The following is an 18246-nucleotide window of genomic DNA, read 5'->3' as shown; positions in this document are numbered from 1 at the left end:
ATCAAAAAGTATTTTTTAAGCATATATAGTTTGCCAGCTATTGTCAAGAGGAAGACTATTTGGCTCTACTGTCCTCTTTCAAAGAGGAAAAGCAAATATATTTTCAAAGTATGATGTGTTTAAGAGAAAATATACACATATAATAACATTTCTGGTTGAAAACCAATTTTCTGCCTTGTTAGGATTTGGAAAACATGCTAAATATAACTTAATGGCAAGTTCTGGGTTTGTGGCTTATATTTTTCCTTAAATAAAATATAATGATGGATATATGGTGTGTGAATATATTTTAGGATATTAGAAAAATTTTTACAAGTGGTGCTTGGCTTTTTTTCCATTGGCTAGTTCTAAAAAGTCTTGCAAAAATGAAACACTTTTGCAATTTTAAAAACAGGCAGAGTCTTTATGCTTTTTTTCGCCAGTATCGTGACGATAATAACTAAAAATGTCGAAGATGAAGGAGCTGTAGTATGGCATCAATTAATATGGAAAATAATCTGAATCTGAAGACGAATTGAGACAACAAATTCTCCAAATAAAAAGCACATTAATTGGTCAGTTTTAACAATTCTGCTGAAATTGGGAGGTGTAGAGTACTTGGAAATGGCATTTGTTTTTTCAGAGTTTTGGCATTAATTTGTTACATCCTATACGTTGTTCCACTGACAACAAATGCCTAGCGTTACACTGAATGTTACACTCTGAGTTTCTAGTCTAAGAATTATAAAGAGCATATTTATTTACTGTTGACATTTCACCAGGGCTTATAGCTGGAAGAGCCTGGGATCTGAGGGAAGATTGGAAGGGGAGCAGGATGTCAGAGAAGGATGGTTATCAAAGTGCTGATAACAGAACTTTTAAAAAGCAGGTGAGAGTATGCCCCACAGTACAAAGGCCCTTTCTCCCTGGATAATCTCCTTTGAAATTCCCTCTTAACTCACCTCCAGCTGCACCCCTTTCAACTGGTCCCTTCCGACCACCTACAGACCAGCCTCAGTTCCTTACAGAGACTCACTTAGCAATTAGCACTTTGCCAAACACACCATTTTCTCATTGCTGTGGAAGACAGGAGGTGTTTTTGAATATGAGGTAATGTTGGAAAAGGCCCACATTAACTTGTTTCTTGAAGAAACGGTCCATCAAAATGATCACTGACTCAAACATGCATAACAAGGAAACATACTCTGTTAAGTTTTAGGAAAAGGGCAGATAGAAAATTCCAGAATTCGTGAATCTTTCCTTTTTTATGGTTAATATTAGCTGAAACATTTTAAATTTACCAGTAAAACCTTCGTTCTAAAAAAATTTATACTGTTTTTTGTTTACCATGTTCATTCATGCAAACCTTTATAAGAGGTAAGTATACAATCCATAATATCATGAAAATTGGACATTGGGTTATGAGTCACTCAGCTTTCTATATGAAAGTACATATTTTTGTATAAGATTTGTGGTAAGATGAGAGTCTGTTGTAAACATACAGAAATTGGAAAAAAAAATCCCACCTATATGCCAGAAGATTAACCAACCTGACACAGTGAAAGGGGCATAGTTTTGTCTTAATGTTAATAATATGTGTGACATGGGAAAATAGCTTTCCCCTGGGCCTTTATTTTATTGGTGATAAAGGTGGAGTTCAGATGAGATGATCTCTGATGTCTCTCTGAACTCTGACATTCTAGGGGGCATCCGACTTCAGCTGAGGGCATGATCTCACGGTTCATGGGTTCAAGCCCCACATCGGGCTCTGTGCTGACAGCTAGCTCAGAGCCTGGAGCCTGTTTCAGATTCTGTATCTCCCTCTCTCTCTGCCCCTCCCCTGCTCACACTGTCTCTCTCTCTCTCTCTCTCTCTCTCAGAAATGAACATTAAAAAAACATTAAACATTTAAAAAAAAAACCAACTCTGACATTCTAAGATGCTACCAATCCTTATTTCCCAAATCATTCTAGGCCCAATCGTGCCTGGATAAATTCTTAAGTATGAATTTAAATAGGAGGCTCTGTTTTGAGGAAGAGATTATGTGTATCAAGGGCTTAGAATAATAGAAAAACTAGACAGTTAAATCACAGACCAAGGTTAATTTTTTTTATAATATATGGTGATCCTGTCCCTAAGTGCTTGAATTCATGGAGGATACTATTTTTTTTACCATATTTTACTGCATCAATGTTCAAAAAAATGCTATTAAGGCAATTATGACATACATCAGCTTTGATGACTCTACCCCAGTGAAATCTTATTTTTCTTTCCTACCTAAAATTGGAACTTGAGAAGAAAGGAAAATGACTACATTATTAGTAGTTGTCACCACCTTTAAACATTAAGAAAAGTCCATAGAGAAAGAAAAACAATTTTTGAGGTTCGAAATAATCTCAAACAATGCAAATGTCCCAAATACCACCTCCATTTATTTTAAATATTGGCAGAACAACTTCTATAAAATTTTCTCAAGAATAGAAATGACACTAAATGAAGAAAATTAGCATAGTATTAAATATTCAAAACATTAAGCAAAGCAGAACTATCAGAAGAATGGAGGAGGAGGAAAAGGTGAAATATAACGAATTCACTGGCACTATTTGTCTTCCCAGGTTGCTTCTGTAAGAACATTCTTTATGTCAACTTTATCTGTAGCCTATTTCAAGCAAAGGGACCCTTCCAAAGCCACTCTCCTAAAACATCTGACAAAACTTATTTGGAATTACGTTGTAAGTGGCTAAGGTAATGGAAAGTCTGTGCAATGGCCAAAGGCATTCATAAAGATGTATCTTATAAACGACAAACCCCTTGATGTTCCATGCCTGTTAGAAGTGCGACATAACATGTTTAGAACTATCACTGAAGATTATTCCTGAAACTAGAGACTTGATATAAAAAATATGCAGATTGGTATTGTTGCACAGGTAGCAGCAGTGTATTTATTATTCTTTCAATGAAGTTTCAATAGGTTGGTAACTATGTAACTGGCTACAGTGCTAGGTCCTGAAGATGCAAAGGCAAATAAGACTCAGTCATAGTTTCTATACTATTCTCCATTTTGAGGTATCCATTTAAGCAAAGGTCAAATGTGTCATTAGTACCTACTGGTGAGAGGATAGAGATGAGAATCAAGGAGGGCGAACGAGGGTGGCAAATTGACCTCTGTAGCCTTACTCTTCTCACCCTTTCCCTCAATTTTGCACCCTGTGAAAACTAATCACAAAAAAAGCTAGAATGACTATTAATAACCCCCTGTCTAAACAAACAACCCCCTTGTTTAACCGGCAAAAACAAATTAACAGAACATTCTAATTCTTTTTTTTTTTTTTTTTTTTTTACAAATAGTTTATTGTCAAATTAGTTTCTACATAACACTCAGTGCTCATCCCCAAAGTGCCCTCCTTCATGCCCATCCCCCCCTCCCCCCCACATCCATCAGTCCTCAGTTTTTGTCAGCATTCAAGAGTCTCTCATGGTTTGCCTCTCTCCCTTTCCCCCACCATTTCCGCCCTTCTTCTCCCCCTTGGTCCTCCGTCAAGTTCCTCCTAATCCTCCTATACGTGCAAACATATGGTATTTGTCCTTCTCTGCCTGACTTATTTCGCTCAGCATAACACCCTCAAGGTCCATCCATGTTGCTACACATGGCCAGATTTCATTGTTTCTCATTGCCACAGAACATTCTAATTCAATCAGTACTCGTGTTGGCTAATCAAACTGAAGCTCAGAGGAGAGATGTAGCCTCTTTGCAAATTGACCAAGATAGATTCAGCACGCCAACTGGCTTAGAACCACCATTCCATTCAGCTAGCAATAGTTACAGGTTATTAATTTGAACAAATTTATCAAACACAGGTCACCACATTTGAATAGGCACATTCAGTGTTCTATTGAGTGTTGGTTGGAATGGCTACAGAGAGTCACATCAGTCACATACTATGAAGGTCTTCCACCCAAAAGCAATTTACAGCCTGGGAGATCTATGAGGTCAGGAGTTGTGACCTGTTTTAAAAGGAGAATCTGCAAATGGTTAACCAGCACACAGGATGTCATTGAAGTGTTACAGGCTTATTTCTGAGATTGGTAGAGAACGGAAGTTGGGAATCTCATAACTATCAGATGGAAAATGGCATAAATGTTCTAATTCAATGGCAATATCAATTTTCTCCTAAGGAGAAAGCATGAATTTTCTTTCCAATTTGTAATGGAAACTTGAAGTCTAATAGACATGTTCTCATAAAAATCTCCTCCCAAACTAGGAGATCTTACTATAAATTATTTTTTCCTATTTCTAAAAATTTTAATTTCTACTAGAGGAGAATACAAATTGTTTTTATTTGCATATTTAATCCTTTTGATGCAAATAAGAATATTTCTATTCTAGAAATGTTTCTTATCCAGGAAGTTGAGATATTCAGAGAGAGCGAGCAAGCGAGCGAGAGAGAGAGCGCAATTGGTTTGTGGAATTCTGTGTAATTATAGCTTGAGGCCATTGCAATGAGTTTATTAGCAACATCTCCAATCCACCACTGGGCGGGCAGATCCCTTTCCCTCTTGTTACCAGGCAGGCAACATGTATGGAACACCTATTGCTTGCATAGCACTAATCTGGGGGTTCACCTCCTCCCATATGACTTCATTTGGGTTCATTGCCTGGTTTTTTCTTTTTGACCATTTGGATTCAATAATGATATAAGTGAAGACATTACTCTAGTAACATTCCTAGTAATTTTCTTTTGTTTTGAAAAGAAGTGCTTTGGGTTGTTGAGGAAGTCACTGTAATACTCTAGAAACTATGATGAGTTCACCTTTTGGTTCATGCTTGATGATTATCAGAAATAACTTCTCTGGCCTCTCTTTTTATTCCTATACCAGGAAATGTTGCTATCTTAAGAGGTAACCAGTAGGATCTGGTTACACTCACTTTGAACAGATATTAAATGCTAATTCCACTATTAAGACTCAAACTAGAGAAATGCAGATTGAAAATTCTAAAAAGACAGGGCTGTCTCACTTGTGCTATGTGGTGTTCATTATGGATAGTTAATAAATAACTTGGAAAAGTCATGCAAGATGAGACACTGGCATTTGAAACCCAAGGTAAGAAGCCAAAGGTATATCACCTGTAGAGAGCTGGCCCTGTTTCACCTCTGTGTCTACAGAATACCCTTCATCTTACAATTTTTGCATCCTACTCTGTGTCAGGTACTATGCATGTGTTCTTTCAATTCTCATGAAAACTCTAAGGAGGTTTTAGCATTCTTTTTTTTTAAAGAAATGAAGCAAGGCAATGTAACGTCACAAGGTCACACAACTATTAAGTGGCTAGGTCATGATTCTAATTCCGTTTCATCTAGCTTCACAATCTTCATGAATTTTCACTCTACCAGGCTGCAGGTCCCTCCAAGGAGACTCTTCTCAGTGTGCCAATTTTCTGATTTTTTTCTCCAACTGCTCACATTTAGAGGGAAAAAAAGATGCACACACTCAAAATGCTGGTGAAAGATATTGTGAATATATGAAATCTAAAGTGAGAAAAAAGACAATTTGTGTGGGTAGCTATTTGATACATTTATGATTTTATGTTCAAATGGCCATTCTCTGAAGTACTCAGATGTTTACTTTGTCTTAACAAAGGAAACAGTCCATGACATGGTTTCTCAACCTTGGCACTGTTGACACTTTGGACTGGCTAATTCTTTGTGATGGGGCCTTTCCTGTGCCGTATAGGCAGGTGTAGTGGCATCTCTTGCCTCTACCCGCTAGTCATTAGCACTGTCCCAAGGGTGATAACTGAAAATGTCCCTAAACACTGCCAAATGTCTCCTGGGGGACAAATCACCACCAGTTATGAACTACTATTCTAGGTCAATTAAACTTCTTACTGAAGAGCTATTTAACAGAGACTCTATAAGCATCAAGAGTTAAGGGGGGAAAGGCCAGATTTCACCCGGCTGATGAGTAAAAACCTAAGTGCTTGACAATATTTGCATTTATTTTCACATGTAATATAAACCTTTAAATGTCAATTCACACCACAGTTGATTACTGCATCTTTCTCCATTCACTAACATAAAGGAATTGAATTTCTGAAAGATGAGGCTGGAAGAACTCCTCCTCATTATGCCAACACTCAAACAGATGTGTAGCAAAGCCCTTCTTAGGTTTCATTCAATGTGTCTGTGATGTGCCACTGTGAGAAGGACAGAAAGAACAAATCAAAACACCTGGGTTACACAGTCAGGCTTGATTCCCTCTGAAGGACAGTGTGAACACAGGTCTGATCAACTGTTCCTTTGCAGAGCTCTATCAGCACCCTATCAAGGAAAGGGGAGATGCAGAGAATCACAGGGAGATACAGGGGCATTGTGCTTACAAATAGAATGATGAATATGTCCCTCTGTCCTGAGAGTACCTGTAATATACATAAGAAGTCCTGGACTAAATGGCTTGGACAAGGTCACCAAGCCAGTGAGTAGGATCCAAGGCACTTGACCTAAGGCCTACTTTAATCCACTTGACCACATTTCTTCACTAATGAGAAAAGAGACCACTCTGTTCTCTCACATATACAATGATATGGATTAATTTTCCCAGGAGAGTCTACAAGGTCTTTTTTTCTGTTTGCATTTCAATTACATTGTATGTGATAAATTTCAAGTACAAATGAATTGCCAAGTGGAAAATTTCTGAGAGCAACTGAGTTGTACTTGACATTTCAGGGTCTCAGTAGCTGAGTAGCTCTCAAAAAGGTCATATACAACTTTCTTGCTCTGCAAAATGCCAAGGGCAACTCAGTAGCAATTGAAAATTGAAAGGGAAATTACATTCTACCCCAAATCAGCAACATAGACTCTGAAGAAGAATCTTGGTTCTATTAATTGCATGATGGGAAAATGGAAAATTGTCCATTGATGTCGAAAAATTTTCCCAATAGGCAGTCATCTCTTTGCATGATTTATGGATATAGTTTTACTACCAATCTACATACACTATGCAAAATGTTCACTTTCTTTCCTTGATTAGTCTTAAATCAAGAATTCTGTCATTAAGGAGGACTTGTAAATTCATATTATTTCCTCCATATTCTTGAAGCTTAATGAACCTGATCCTTTGCCATATTATAGAAAGAAAAAGACGGAAAGAATGCAATATCTGAGCACGCAGATTTCAAAAACTTTTCATTTAAGAAAAATGAGTTTTTCTTTTTGTGGTTGGTCACACAAAATTAGGTTTAGTATAACAGGAATGGAATGGAAGAATCAGAAACATATCTCTTACTAAAATGACTCATGGCTTCATAAGTTAAATTTCCAGGAGCAGGAGATGGTGGTGATGGTTGAAATAGAGCTTCTTTCTGATACATTATGCTGTGTGAAGTAGTTAGGATGCTTAATTCTATGTCAATATCCTAGAAATTTGTCCCATTTTATATGACCTCCCTTCTTCACAGTAGTAGTACTTCAAACATAGGATGGTTCAACTGTCAAGACAAATATGGTATGATTTCACTCATATGTAGAATCTAAAAAAAATGAATAAACAAACAAAAAGCAGAATCAGGCCTATAAATACAGAGAACAAACTGATGATTGCCAGAGGGAGATGGTGTGTGGAGAGGGGCAAAATGTGTGAAGGGGAGAGGGAGATATAGGCTTCCAGTTATGGAATGAATAAGCCATGGGGATGAAAGACATAACATGGGGAATACAGTCACTGGTACTGTAATAGCACTGCCTCATGACAAATGATAGCTACACTTGTGGTGAACATATCGTAATGTATAAAGAAGCTGAATAACTATGTTGTACACCTGAAACTAACATAGCATTGTGTGTCAACTACACTAAAAACAAACAAACAAACAAACAAACAAACCATAAGATGGTTTAAAACAAGGGAAATTCAGGAATTAGTAGATTAATATGTTATTCTGACCATCCTCCCCAGACTGTTAATAAAGTGTCCTAATGAACCACACTGATGTGGTTTTGGTCACTTTTATCATTTATTCATCTTTGTTTTCACTCAATTAATATTCATAGCCTCTACTATGAATTTAGCACTAAGCTTGGGAAAGATACAAATGATGGGCAAAACCAGAAAAGATTGGTCCTTCATCATGGATCTCATGGGTCAGAAGGAGGAAATAAATATTAATAATCCAGAAATAAATAGATCAATAAAGGAAATTTGTGGTGTCATGTAAATACACATGGGGACCAGACTGATTTACATCCAAATCCTCCATCTTCTCCTTCCTAATTTTATTATCATGGGCAAGACACTGGAACTCGCTGAATGTCAGTTTCCTCATATATCAAATGAGGCTATTGATGCCAACCATGTAGGTTTGTTCTGTGAATTAGAAATTATCATGAAAGTTGTCTAATAATAATTGTTATAATGAGTAGACTAAGCCAACTTGTCCCTTTAGAGGACAAGATATCTCCCCCCACCCCCCTTCTCCATCTCTAATAGCTTTCTTAACCTCTGACTCTACCAGAATCCAGGAAGCACACACTTTTTCTATAATTTAAAGTTAGTTTATCAAAGTCATTGCTCAGAAACTGAGGAAAGGCAAAGTAGAATTGCTTTTAATTATGATCTATTGAGTGTATGTCACATACCAAATATTGTGCTGGGTAATTATTGCTAACTTTACCTCCCTGAAAGATTACAACAATATTTGAGATAGATATTCTATTTATCCCAAACTTAAAATGAGGAAATTGAATCTTAGATATATGAAATTACTTGCTTAGATAATATCAGCTGAATGTCAATACTTTCTGCAAAACTATAATGGGGAAACTCAGTTTTCCTCCTGTGTCTTTCTTTTATGTGTGTCTCCTTTACTTTCACACTTCTGCCACAGTCACAACACTCAACTTCCAGTCATTTACGGTCACCAAACATGCAGTTTTTCCCCCATCAAGCAATTCTATGACACCAGTTGAGCGGCCTACAATTTAACTCAATTCTGATACTATCAACTTGGTGATAGTGTCAGACCCCACAGGATAAAGGCTCAGTTCCAGAAGACTGCTTCTACTCTACTTCAGATGTCAATAATTTGTAGTAGATTCCTAGGTTATCCATAGCTTCTGTCTAATTTGGCTACACATTGATGGTTCCCATGGTTCCCTCTTCAGGTTCAATTAATTTGTTAGAGTGGCTCACAGAATTCAGAAAAACACTTACTTAACATTTACCAGTGTATGAAAGGATATGATAAAGAGTACAGATAAACAACTAGATGAAAAGATCCATAGGGCAAAGTCTGGGAGGGTCCTGAGTGTAGGAGCTTCTGTTCCCATCAAGTAGAGGTGTATCACCCTTCCTGTGTGGATGTTTGACAACATGGATTCTCTGGGAATCCCCTACTAGCAGGATTTTATGAAGCCTTCCTTACATAGGCACAATTGATCAATAGGTCCCTTCTCCAGAAAATGGGGGACTGAGGCTGAAGATTCCATGCTGCTAATCATGACTTGGTGTATTTAATGACTAGCTCTCATCCAAGAGCCATTCAGGGTTGCCTCAATAAAGCAAAAAACACTCCTGCCATCCAGGAAATTATAAATATTTCAGGAGCCCTGTGCCAGGAATCTGGGGGTGGACATCAATATACATATTTTCTATTATCTTACAAAAGCCAACATCATTTTACTGTATCTCCCTGGTTTATCTGCCTAGTCTCCTTGCCAGTACTTTCTTGATTTTTGAAATAGTAAGTTGGGATTGTGCATCCTGAATTCTTCTTCCATCTCCTATTCTACACCCTTCTCTTTGGCTATGTTGACGCACGTTGTGTGTGCCAACATTCTGCTACTACTTCTGTGCTCTTGCAGGAACTGGGGCAAATTAATGTTCTTCTAATTGAATGGATGGCTTTCTGGGAAATGATGGCAATTTTATTTAATAGAGCTGCCTGAGCTATGAAAAAGAAAAAAAAAAGCAAAGATGTGATGAAAGACTCTTACCCTGTGAACTGCAAAGAACATCAAGAAAGAATTAGCTGATGAGGCAATGTTTTCCTAATGTGGAAATGGAATGATCAACAATCAATAGCATAAAAGGAAGAGGCAAGCAAGTATATCCCCATGAAAGAGGAAAGGAAGAAATAAAGAAAAGAGACTTTAGTGACCTCATTTACAATTCAGATTTTGCTACTGATTTGGGATACAGGGCAAAAACTGTATCTGCTTTTATATACTTAAGTGCAAAAAATGTGAAAACAAAAACCCCCTACATATTGTAACCCTGGTACCTGCATATAACACAAATAGAGTGAGAACAAATCACATTGTGTAATTGAAGTAGAAAGATTTATTATAAAGGCTGATGGGTGTCAAATTTGCTATAAGTAGGTGAGATAAATAGCTTCAAAAATTTCTTAGAGACTCAAGATTTCTAAGATTCTTTAAAGTTCCTGTGTGTGTGTGTGTGTGTGTGTGTGTGTGTGTGTGTGACAAACTGTACCATTGTCTTATAGGGAATTTACTTAATTAATACACAGAAAGATTTCATCACCTGGTACTCAATAACTCCTTATGCTTACATAATTAATGAATAAATGAACCAGGAGAAAAATCATCTCACTTCTCTTATTTAACATGGGATAAGCTGAAAGTCTAGAGCAATCATTGCTCCAAATTCCTTCTCTAATGAACTAAGGCAATCATCCATGATGGAAGGTTATTCTTTGGAGGAACTGGACAAAAGTAGCTCTAGCAATGGGACATGAGACACACTGGATCACAAGAGTTGCACACTGGGCTGAACACAGGGAGAACAAGTCAAATCGTGCATTCTAAATGGTGAAATTTCCCAGCCTTCTTCCCGCACTCCCTCTCAGAGTTCTGGCAGCCAGACATATAAAGTAGGTTGGAGTTTTGGATTTTATTCTAGGAAAACTGAAAAGGATAGGATAGATCTATAGAAAGTAACATTGTGGGGTAATTTAAGGAAAAGTTGGTTATCTCCCCATTACCCTCCAATGCTGTCCACAAATTAACAAGTTTAGTTTCCATTTAGGTTTTTGGTGGTTCATTTTACACATAAAAGCACAGCTAAGATATTTGATGGATGTATCAAGCATTCCAGATAGCTCAAAAAGCAAACAAAGATAATAGAGATAATATGAAAACTACAGAACAATTAAAATATAGAAATTTAAAAACTCAAGGGCAAAATAAAAGAAAACAATAATAAAGGTATTGAATTCCGCTGCCCCCACCGCTGCCAAAGAAAGAGAAAATAAATGTACAAAAAGAACAACTCAAGAACAGGAAATGCACGTTCATGCAATGCACTGATAAATAGAGGTAATTTCTCAGACACTATGGAGTCATAGAGTACACCCAACCAAACAGATAATGAGAATATGGCAGCCAATAGAAGTATGGGAAGATAAAATGCAAAAAGTAGAACATCACAACATGGGAGTTGTGATGAGAACTCTCCAAGGAATGGGATATAGATGATGTACCTCTTCATAAATTTCTAGAATCCAACTAAATTCTTGTGTTGAGATGTATCTATTTTCTTTCTTTAAAAATATTTATTGGGAGGTATTATCCTTGTCTAAGACCTAATACTATTCTAGAGGTCACTATATTAGACAATCTAAGAATTTCTTTTTTTCTTCTTAAATAATTTATTGTCAAGTTAGTTTCCATATAACACCCAGTGTTCATCCCAAGCGCCCTCCCCCCCAGACAATCTGAGAATTTTTAATTGCACCTATTCCCTGACATAATAATCTAGATGACTATGCCAGCTGATACTTTATTTTCGCTGACACATTTATTAACTTGTTATTTTCTAATTTTTAGTTTCTTGAACATTGTCAGCAGATCACTGTTGAGTAAGTACACAGTACACTGATAATTAACTTTATATATACTTGCTAAGTTTTCTTATATGGATTGCATATTTCCCAATACATAATGTGTAAGCAATGGAGTGGTTCCTCTTGAACATAGTAAGCACAAATGAGTAACTTGTGCTGCTTCTGGATAGGTTTGTGGTATATATTTAAATGTTCTGTTTGAGTACTTGGTTTAAATTGTTTGAATGTATAATCTATTGTTTCTCAGCTTTAGTTATCCCCCAACAGTGTTTGTGTCCATTTCTGTTCAAAAATCTCTAATAAAGTGTCACATTGTACTCTAGGTATTAATTTGCATATCTGCCACTTACGAACTCTTCAAGGATGAAGAAATTGTTTTATGCCATTTTTTTCTCAGTCCCTAGGATGGCATTTTAGCCCCAAAAGGCACTCAATGCATGTGCATGAAATTCATTGATAAATGAAAGTCTTCTCGCAGACACTACGGACTCATGGAGTACATCCAACCAAATGGTATACAACAGTGCCAGAACATAACAATAGGGTAAATATACCTTGCTGGGGCTACGGATATACAAAAGTACAGGGATTTTTAAATTTTTTATTTAGATTTAACTGAGTAGAAAATTAGAAAAATTGAAGTCTAAAATGCAATAGAAATTCTATGGCAGATTGTTGGGGCGAAAAATTAACAGAGTAATTGTGGTTGCATATCTGAGACTCTAGTATTCACATCTTTTTCAGTTTTTAAAATTGTTTTAAGTGGGGTTAGGGGCAAAAAGGCAAGTTGGGGCAAAAAGTACTTACCTCTTTTTATTGTACTGCACATTATTTGTAGGAGGTGAGCTTTCTTCTTATAGAATTACAGAAAATGTTTCAAATAGAAGTTCTCCGTACAAGCTGTGGTTTCATGTTCTTTGGGTAATTTGTCAAAACTATCCTTCTTAATGAAGAATTAGAAACCAGAACCCTATCCATTATTCTTATTTTCTTTATTCATTGTGTTTCTAAGTTTAAAAATGTGCCAGTACAACTCACCTATGACTTGAAAAGAAATTTTCATCTATAGGGTTTCTGACTCCCCCCAAAAAAGAGGACAATTCCTCCCACTCTCAAAGCACTCACACACACACAAACAACAAAAAACATTACCTTGAGCTATGTAAGGTGTGGTTTCCTCTTTTGGAGGGATATTTGTGGGTCGAGGTGTAGGGGCAGGAGGTCTGTTTATAATAAAAGACCGACTCCCAAGTTTTTTCTTTGTACTCATATTGGCCAATATCATGTCATAATCACTGTCTTCAATCTCAGCAAATGTATATGGGTCTTCCTCCTTCTCCATTTCATTTTCTCCCCTTTCTTCTTCGTTAGCTTCACCTCCCGTTTCTTGTCTTGCTCCAAGATCACACCAGCTTTGACTTCTTTCCATTTGGCCTTCCACCATTTTCCCTGCTTATGAAATATTTAGGTGGTGGTTACTCTTTTATTATGTGCAATATTATTGATGTCCTTCTGTCACTGTTTTGAAACTTCCCCCACCCAAATAATTTATATATGATCCTATATATTTCAAAAAGAAAAGTGAACTATATAATTTACTACCATCCTCCTGCAGTTTGTAATTAACTTTGCTTTTAAAAAAAGTTTAGGGTGCCTCTCTGGCTCAGTCAGAGGAGCACTTGATTCTTGATCTCAGGGCTGTAAGGTTGAGCCTCACACTGGGTATAGAGATTACTTAAAAATAACATCTTAAAAAAGTGTTTAAAACACAGATTTGTCGGGGCACCTGGGTGGCTCAGTTGGTTAAACATCCGACTTCGGCTCAGGTCATGATCTCACGGTTTGTGGGTTCGAGCTCTGTGCTGACAGCTCAGAGCCTGGAGCCTGTTTAGCATTCTGTGTCTCCCTCTCTCTCTGACCTTCCCCTGTTCATGCTGTCTCTCTCTCTCAGAAATAAATAAAACATTTAAAAAAAAACCACATCTTTCTCTAAAAACGCATAAGCATATAAATACATTCCACCTAGCTTATAAGGGATTTACTATCAGAAATTTGAAGGACAAAACTAAGGCTTAAGTTCCAAATGCTTTGAAAACTTATTTTTCAAGCAGAATATGCTAAGATTTTTTTTTCCATTTGAAGTCATTTTACCATTCATAGGGCATGCACTGGGTATTTTGTGTAACATTCAATTTCTCTGAAAATGACAGGGGGGATAGCCAAACGTGCCATTACTTGCTTTCTTACAGTAAGTCTCACTGTAGCTTGACAAACAGGTTTCAGAAATGTAACTCTTGATTTCTATAAGCCAGCATGAGCCTCATTCTTAGATAAAGGGCACTGAAAGTATGGTTTGTGACATGATGGTATGGATAATCAAAGGTTTAAGATTAATTCATATGAAAAGACTAATCTTTTATGGTTTTAATACTCAGAAAAATCTTTAATTTTTTTAAAGAAGGCATTAAAATGTTTTAGTAGTAGTTATTTAGAAGACAAAGGTATCACATACTTTGTTTAATGAGTAATGGAAAAAAATTGAATCCTCTCTGTCACACCATTGAAAATTTTTATTAAAAATTAGACTTAAAAATGTTTTAATGTTTATTTTTGAGAGAGAGAGAGAAAGAGAGAGCGAGCGAGAGAGAGAGCAAATTAGGGAGGGGCAGAGAGCAAGGGAGACACAGAATGTGAAGCAGGCTCCAGGCTCTGAGCTGTCAGCACAGAGCCCTATGTGGGTCTTGAACTCACTGAGCACAAGATCATGACTTGAGCTGAAGTTGGACGCTCAACTGACTGAGCCACTTAGGGGCCCCAAACATTAGACTATTGACAAATGTTTTGCTTAAAGCATTAATGAAAACAATAAAATGGAAAGAATTTAAGTCATTGACTTAAAAAATCATTGCTTTTCTGGGCTGTTCTGAGAGATCATGCATGTGAACGAAGGGAGAACTACTCTCCTTCCTCTTTGGTGACAATCTGACCAAATAATTTCTAGGTTACTTTTGGGGACTTTAGTGGAAAGATGTAGAAGCTTAGGGGAATGACAAGTTGAAGAGCAAATAAAAAGATATTATTTTAAGGACCTCAGCAATTGTATGGGTAGGCTTATAAGGATAGAGTCCGAGGTCCTTCCCTGACCGAGTCTTAGATGTGATTGTTTCAACCAGTTTAAGCCAAGAAGTATTAATGGCTAAATGCCCACCACTAAGTTCCAAATCAGCATGTTTTGCCTTTCTCCCTATGAATAATACGGCACTGAGATTTTGACTTCCTGACTTCTGTTTCACTGACAGCATAACAGGTGAAACCAGATTAAGTGTGTGGGAAACATTTTTACAGTGTTTCATTTTTAGCGGAATGTGTCAACTATCTTACTTTTATCAACCCATTTCCTGAGCTGTTAAACTCTCTTTGTTTCTCCACCCACCTTCCTTCCCAACTCTTGCTAAAGTTGTGCTTGTACACCAGAAATAAGCCATTTTTCTTTTTTGTTTTCCAGTGTATCAGGTTCTACTTTTCATGTCGGAGTGGGGCCTGAGCATCTTCAAACCAAGTTGTGCATGAATAAATAAAGACGAAACGAAATCGTGCCCCTCATTCTAATTTTTGCAAAAGAAAAAATTAGTAGCAAAGTGTGTAACAAAGAGAAGGATCTTAAAAGCTGAGGACACCTGTTTATAGACGTATTTGATACATTCTAATTACAGACTTTATGGTCTTAGGTCTGAGTCAAAGAGGAACTATAGTGATTGTGGCCTTGCAAGTCTGTCCCGAAGATAAAGAGGGACAATGTGTTTTCAACAAGTGTTCTATAGTGTTTTATATTGTTATTATTTTTCTCCAGAGTATATGTCCATAAATCCATTCTGGGGAATCTGATGCTTAGGACAAGAGGAGGTGGCCCTTCCTCTTTCAGTAATTTGAGGGCATGAGGAAACTCTTCCCAGGAATCAATTCTTAAGGTATCACTAGCTAAAATCAAAGAATCCATACAAATTCCCTGGCAAAAAAAAAAAAAAAAAAAAGTTGTAGCTTCTAGTATCATGCTCAAAGACCATACTCAAAGAATTTTAAGAAAAAACATTGACATGTTATTCTCCACTTACTTCCAATATGAGCCCTATGAAATGATGAGGCCAAAAGTAACACTGCACGTAAAATGTAAAAGTATAAAGTTTTAAAATAAAATGTGTGGATTTTGTTTTATTTTGCTTCTTATATTTGGTACTTTTCAGAAGATATACTTGGCAACATTACACTTCTAGTTGTAGATATCTGGGGAATGCTTTCTGTAGAGTAGTTTCAGGCCTCCTAACCAACATACTAGATATAAAAATTTACATTAGGGAAAAGACGATTTATTATTAACTCCTTTAAGAGATTTAACTTGGGGCGCCTGGGTGGCTCAGTCAGTTAAGCATCCGACTTCGGCTCAGGTCATGATCTCACGGTTCGTGGGTTTGAGCCCCGCATCGGGCTCTGTGCTGACAGCTCAGAGCCTAGAGCCTGCTTCAGATTCTGTGTCTCTCTTTCTCTCTGACCCTCCCCTGCTTACGCTGTCTCTCTCTCTCAGAAATAAATACAAAACATTTTTAAAAATTTTAGAAAAGAGATTTAACTTGATAGAAGACAACTTTGTCTTCTTAACAATTTATTTTAATAATTATATAAAATTATTCATATCTGTAAAAAGTGAGAAAATATATGAGAATTTTATTGACGGTGTACTGCTTACCTATGTCTCTTTCCCCACCCCCAGTATTTTTCCCCCTTAAATAGTTTCCCCTAATTGTCAAGTTGGTTTACATATAACATCCAGTGCTCATCCCACAAGTGACCATCCCCCATGCCCATCACCCCTCTTCCCCTCTCCCCCACCCCCATCAGCCCTCAGTTTGTTCTCGGCATTCAAGAGTCTCTCATGGTTTGCCTCCCTCCCTCTCTCCAACTATTTTCTCCCTTCTTCTCCCTCAAGGTCCTCCGTTAAGCTCCTCCTAATTCACCTATATGGGCAAACATATGGTATCTGTCCTCTGCCTGGCTTATTTCGCTCAGCATAACACCCTCTAGTTCCATCCATGTGGCTACACATGGCCAGATTTCATTCTTTCTCATTGCCATGGAGTATTCCATTGTATAGATATACTAGATCTTCTTGATCCATTTGTCAGTTATGGACACTTAGGCTCTTTCCATGTTTTGGCTATTGTTGAGAGTGCTACTGTGAACATTGGGGTACATGTGCCCCTATGCATCAGCACTCCTGCATCTCTTGGGTAAATTCCTAGCAGTGCTACTGCTGGGTCATAGGTCCCAACTCCCAGTATTGATACACCTACCTTCCTGATCTATGGCAATGGTCTCTCAGAGCTTGGTGCATAGTAGGTAATCAAAAAATATTTGTTGAATGAGCAAAAGAATGAGAGGAGTGCCCATTAGGTTTTCCATACTTTCCATTAAGCAGGACTTTTCATCTCTAAATTCAAAGTACATGACCTTAGTAAAGGTTTATGTTCATCAACTTGAAACTCTAGAGACACAGGACCTTCAAGGATATAAATGCTAAATTTCATGGCTTCAAAATTCACTTTTTGAAACAGTGTTTATTCTACTTTATAGCCCTCTAGCTAAAGTATAATGGCAAACAGAGTTTTAATAATAGATATTTCTTTAGTCTTATTAAAGTTTCATGTAAGAACATATTTTGGATTTGGAAATTATGTGTTAAACAGTAATCAATAATTGTGGGTGATAATTAGTGACTGTAAGAATGACCCCAGAGCTGGAAGTGTGTTAGGCTGTTGAACACTCCAGCCAGAAAGTCTAATATGGAACCCACACCATCCCCGTCCTCCTCGTCCACCCCTCCCCCCAACTCCTGCCCCCGTTACACACAGTAAATCTTGCATCCGGGAACAAGTGCAATCACGGCCATTTAACTGTTCTTCCACTTTAGCAATATATTTAGTGTTCTTAGACTTTGGTCTCCATGCTGTGTGAGAAACCCTTTACCATTTGCTTCCCCTGCAGCTACCAACAGAGTGGCGTGCCCAAGGTCATTTTCAAATCTGTAAAATATTAGCTTTTTCCTTTTGCCGGGTGACTTTTTTTTTTTAAAGGAAACTTGTCATTTACTTTTCTACATGATGCTTGAGGTTCATTTTATGTGAAGGAGTACAGCCTCTTTCCAAGTTTTATTTCTTTACTTACTTGAAGGTTTGTAATGAGACTGTTCTAAAAGAAAGGAAGGGAGGGAAAGAGGAAGGAGAGGAGGTGGGAAGGGGAGAGAAAGGGGGTATAGAGAGAAAGAAAGAAGACAGAGAAAGGAAGGAAGGAAGGAAGGAAGGAAGGAAGGAAGGAAGGAAGGAAGGAAGGAAGGGAGGGAGGAAGGAAGGAAGGGA

At 37.3% G+C, this 18246-nt stretch overlaps 1 protein-coding gene across 5 annotated transcripts in view; it reads right to left on the bottom strand.

Annotated features, from left to right (window-relative positions):
- BANK1 (B cell scaffold protein with ankyrin repeats 1) overlaps window positions 1-18246 on the bottom strand; it is a 301708-nt gene that overhangs the window by 26427 nt on the left and 257035 nt on the right. For 2 of the 5 annotated variants that reach the window (XM_039222222.1, XM_039222220.1), the window contains exon 10: window positions 12992-13291. In XM_039222222.1, coding sequence (XP_039078153.1) covers window positions 12992-13291 — 300 coding nt within the window. Of the gene's footprint in view, window positions 1-7206; window positions 7508-12991; window positions 13292-18246 lie in introns of those variants that run through there. The other 3 variants (XM_039222219.1, XM_039222221.1, XM_039222223.1) reach the window with 2 other exon arrangements.

The sequence above is a fragment of the Hyaena hyaena genome, unplaced genomic scaffold (assembly GCF_003009895.1).
Source record: "Hyaena hyaena isolate Hyena2069 unplaced genomic scaffold, ASM300989v1 scaffold_1084, whole genome shotgun sequence".
NCBI classification, from domain to species: Eukaryota; Metazoa; Chordata; class Mammalia; order Carnivora; family Hyaenidae; genus Hyaena; species Hyaena hyaena.
The sequence above is the reverse complement of the archived record's forward strand: the minus strand, read 5'-3'. Positions and strand labels throughout refer to the sequence as shown.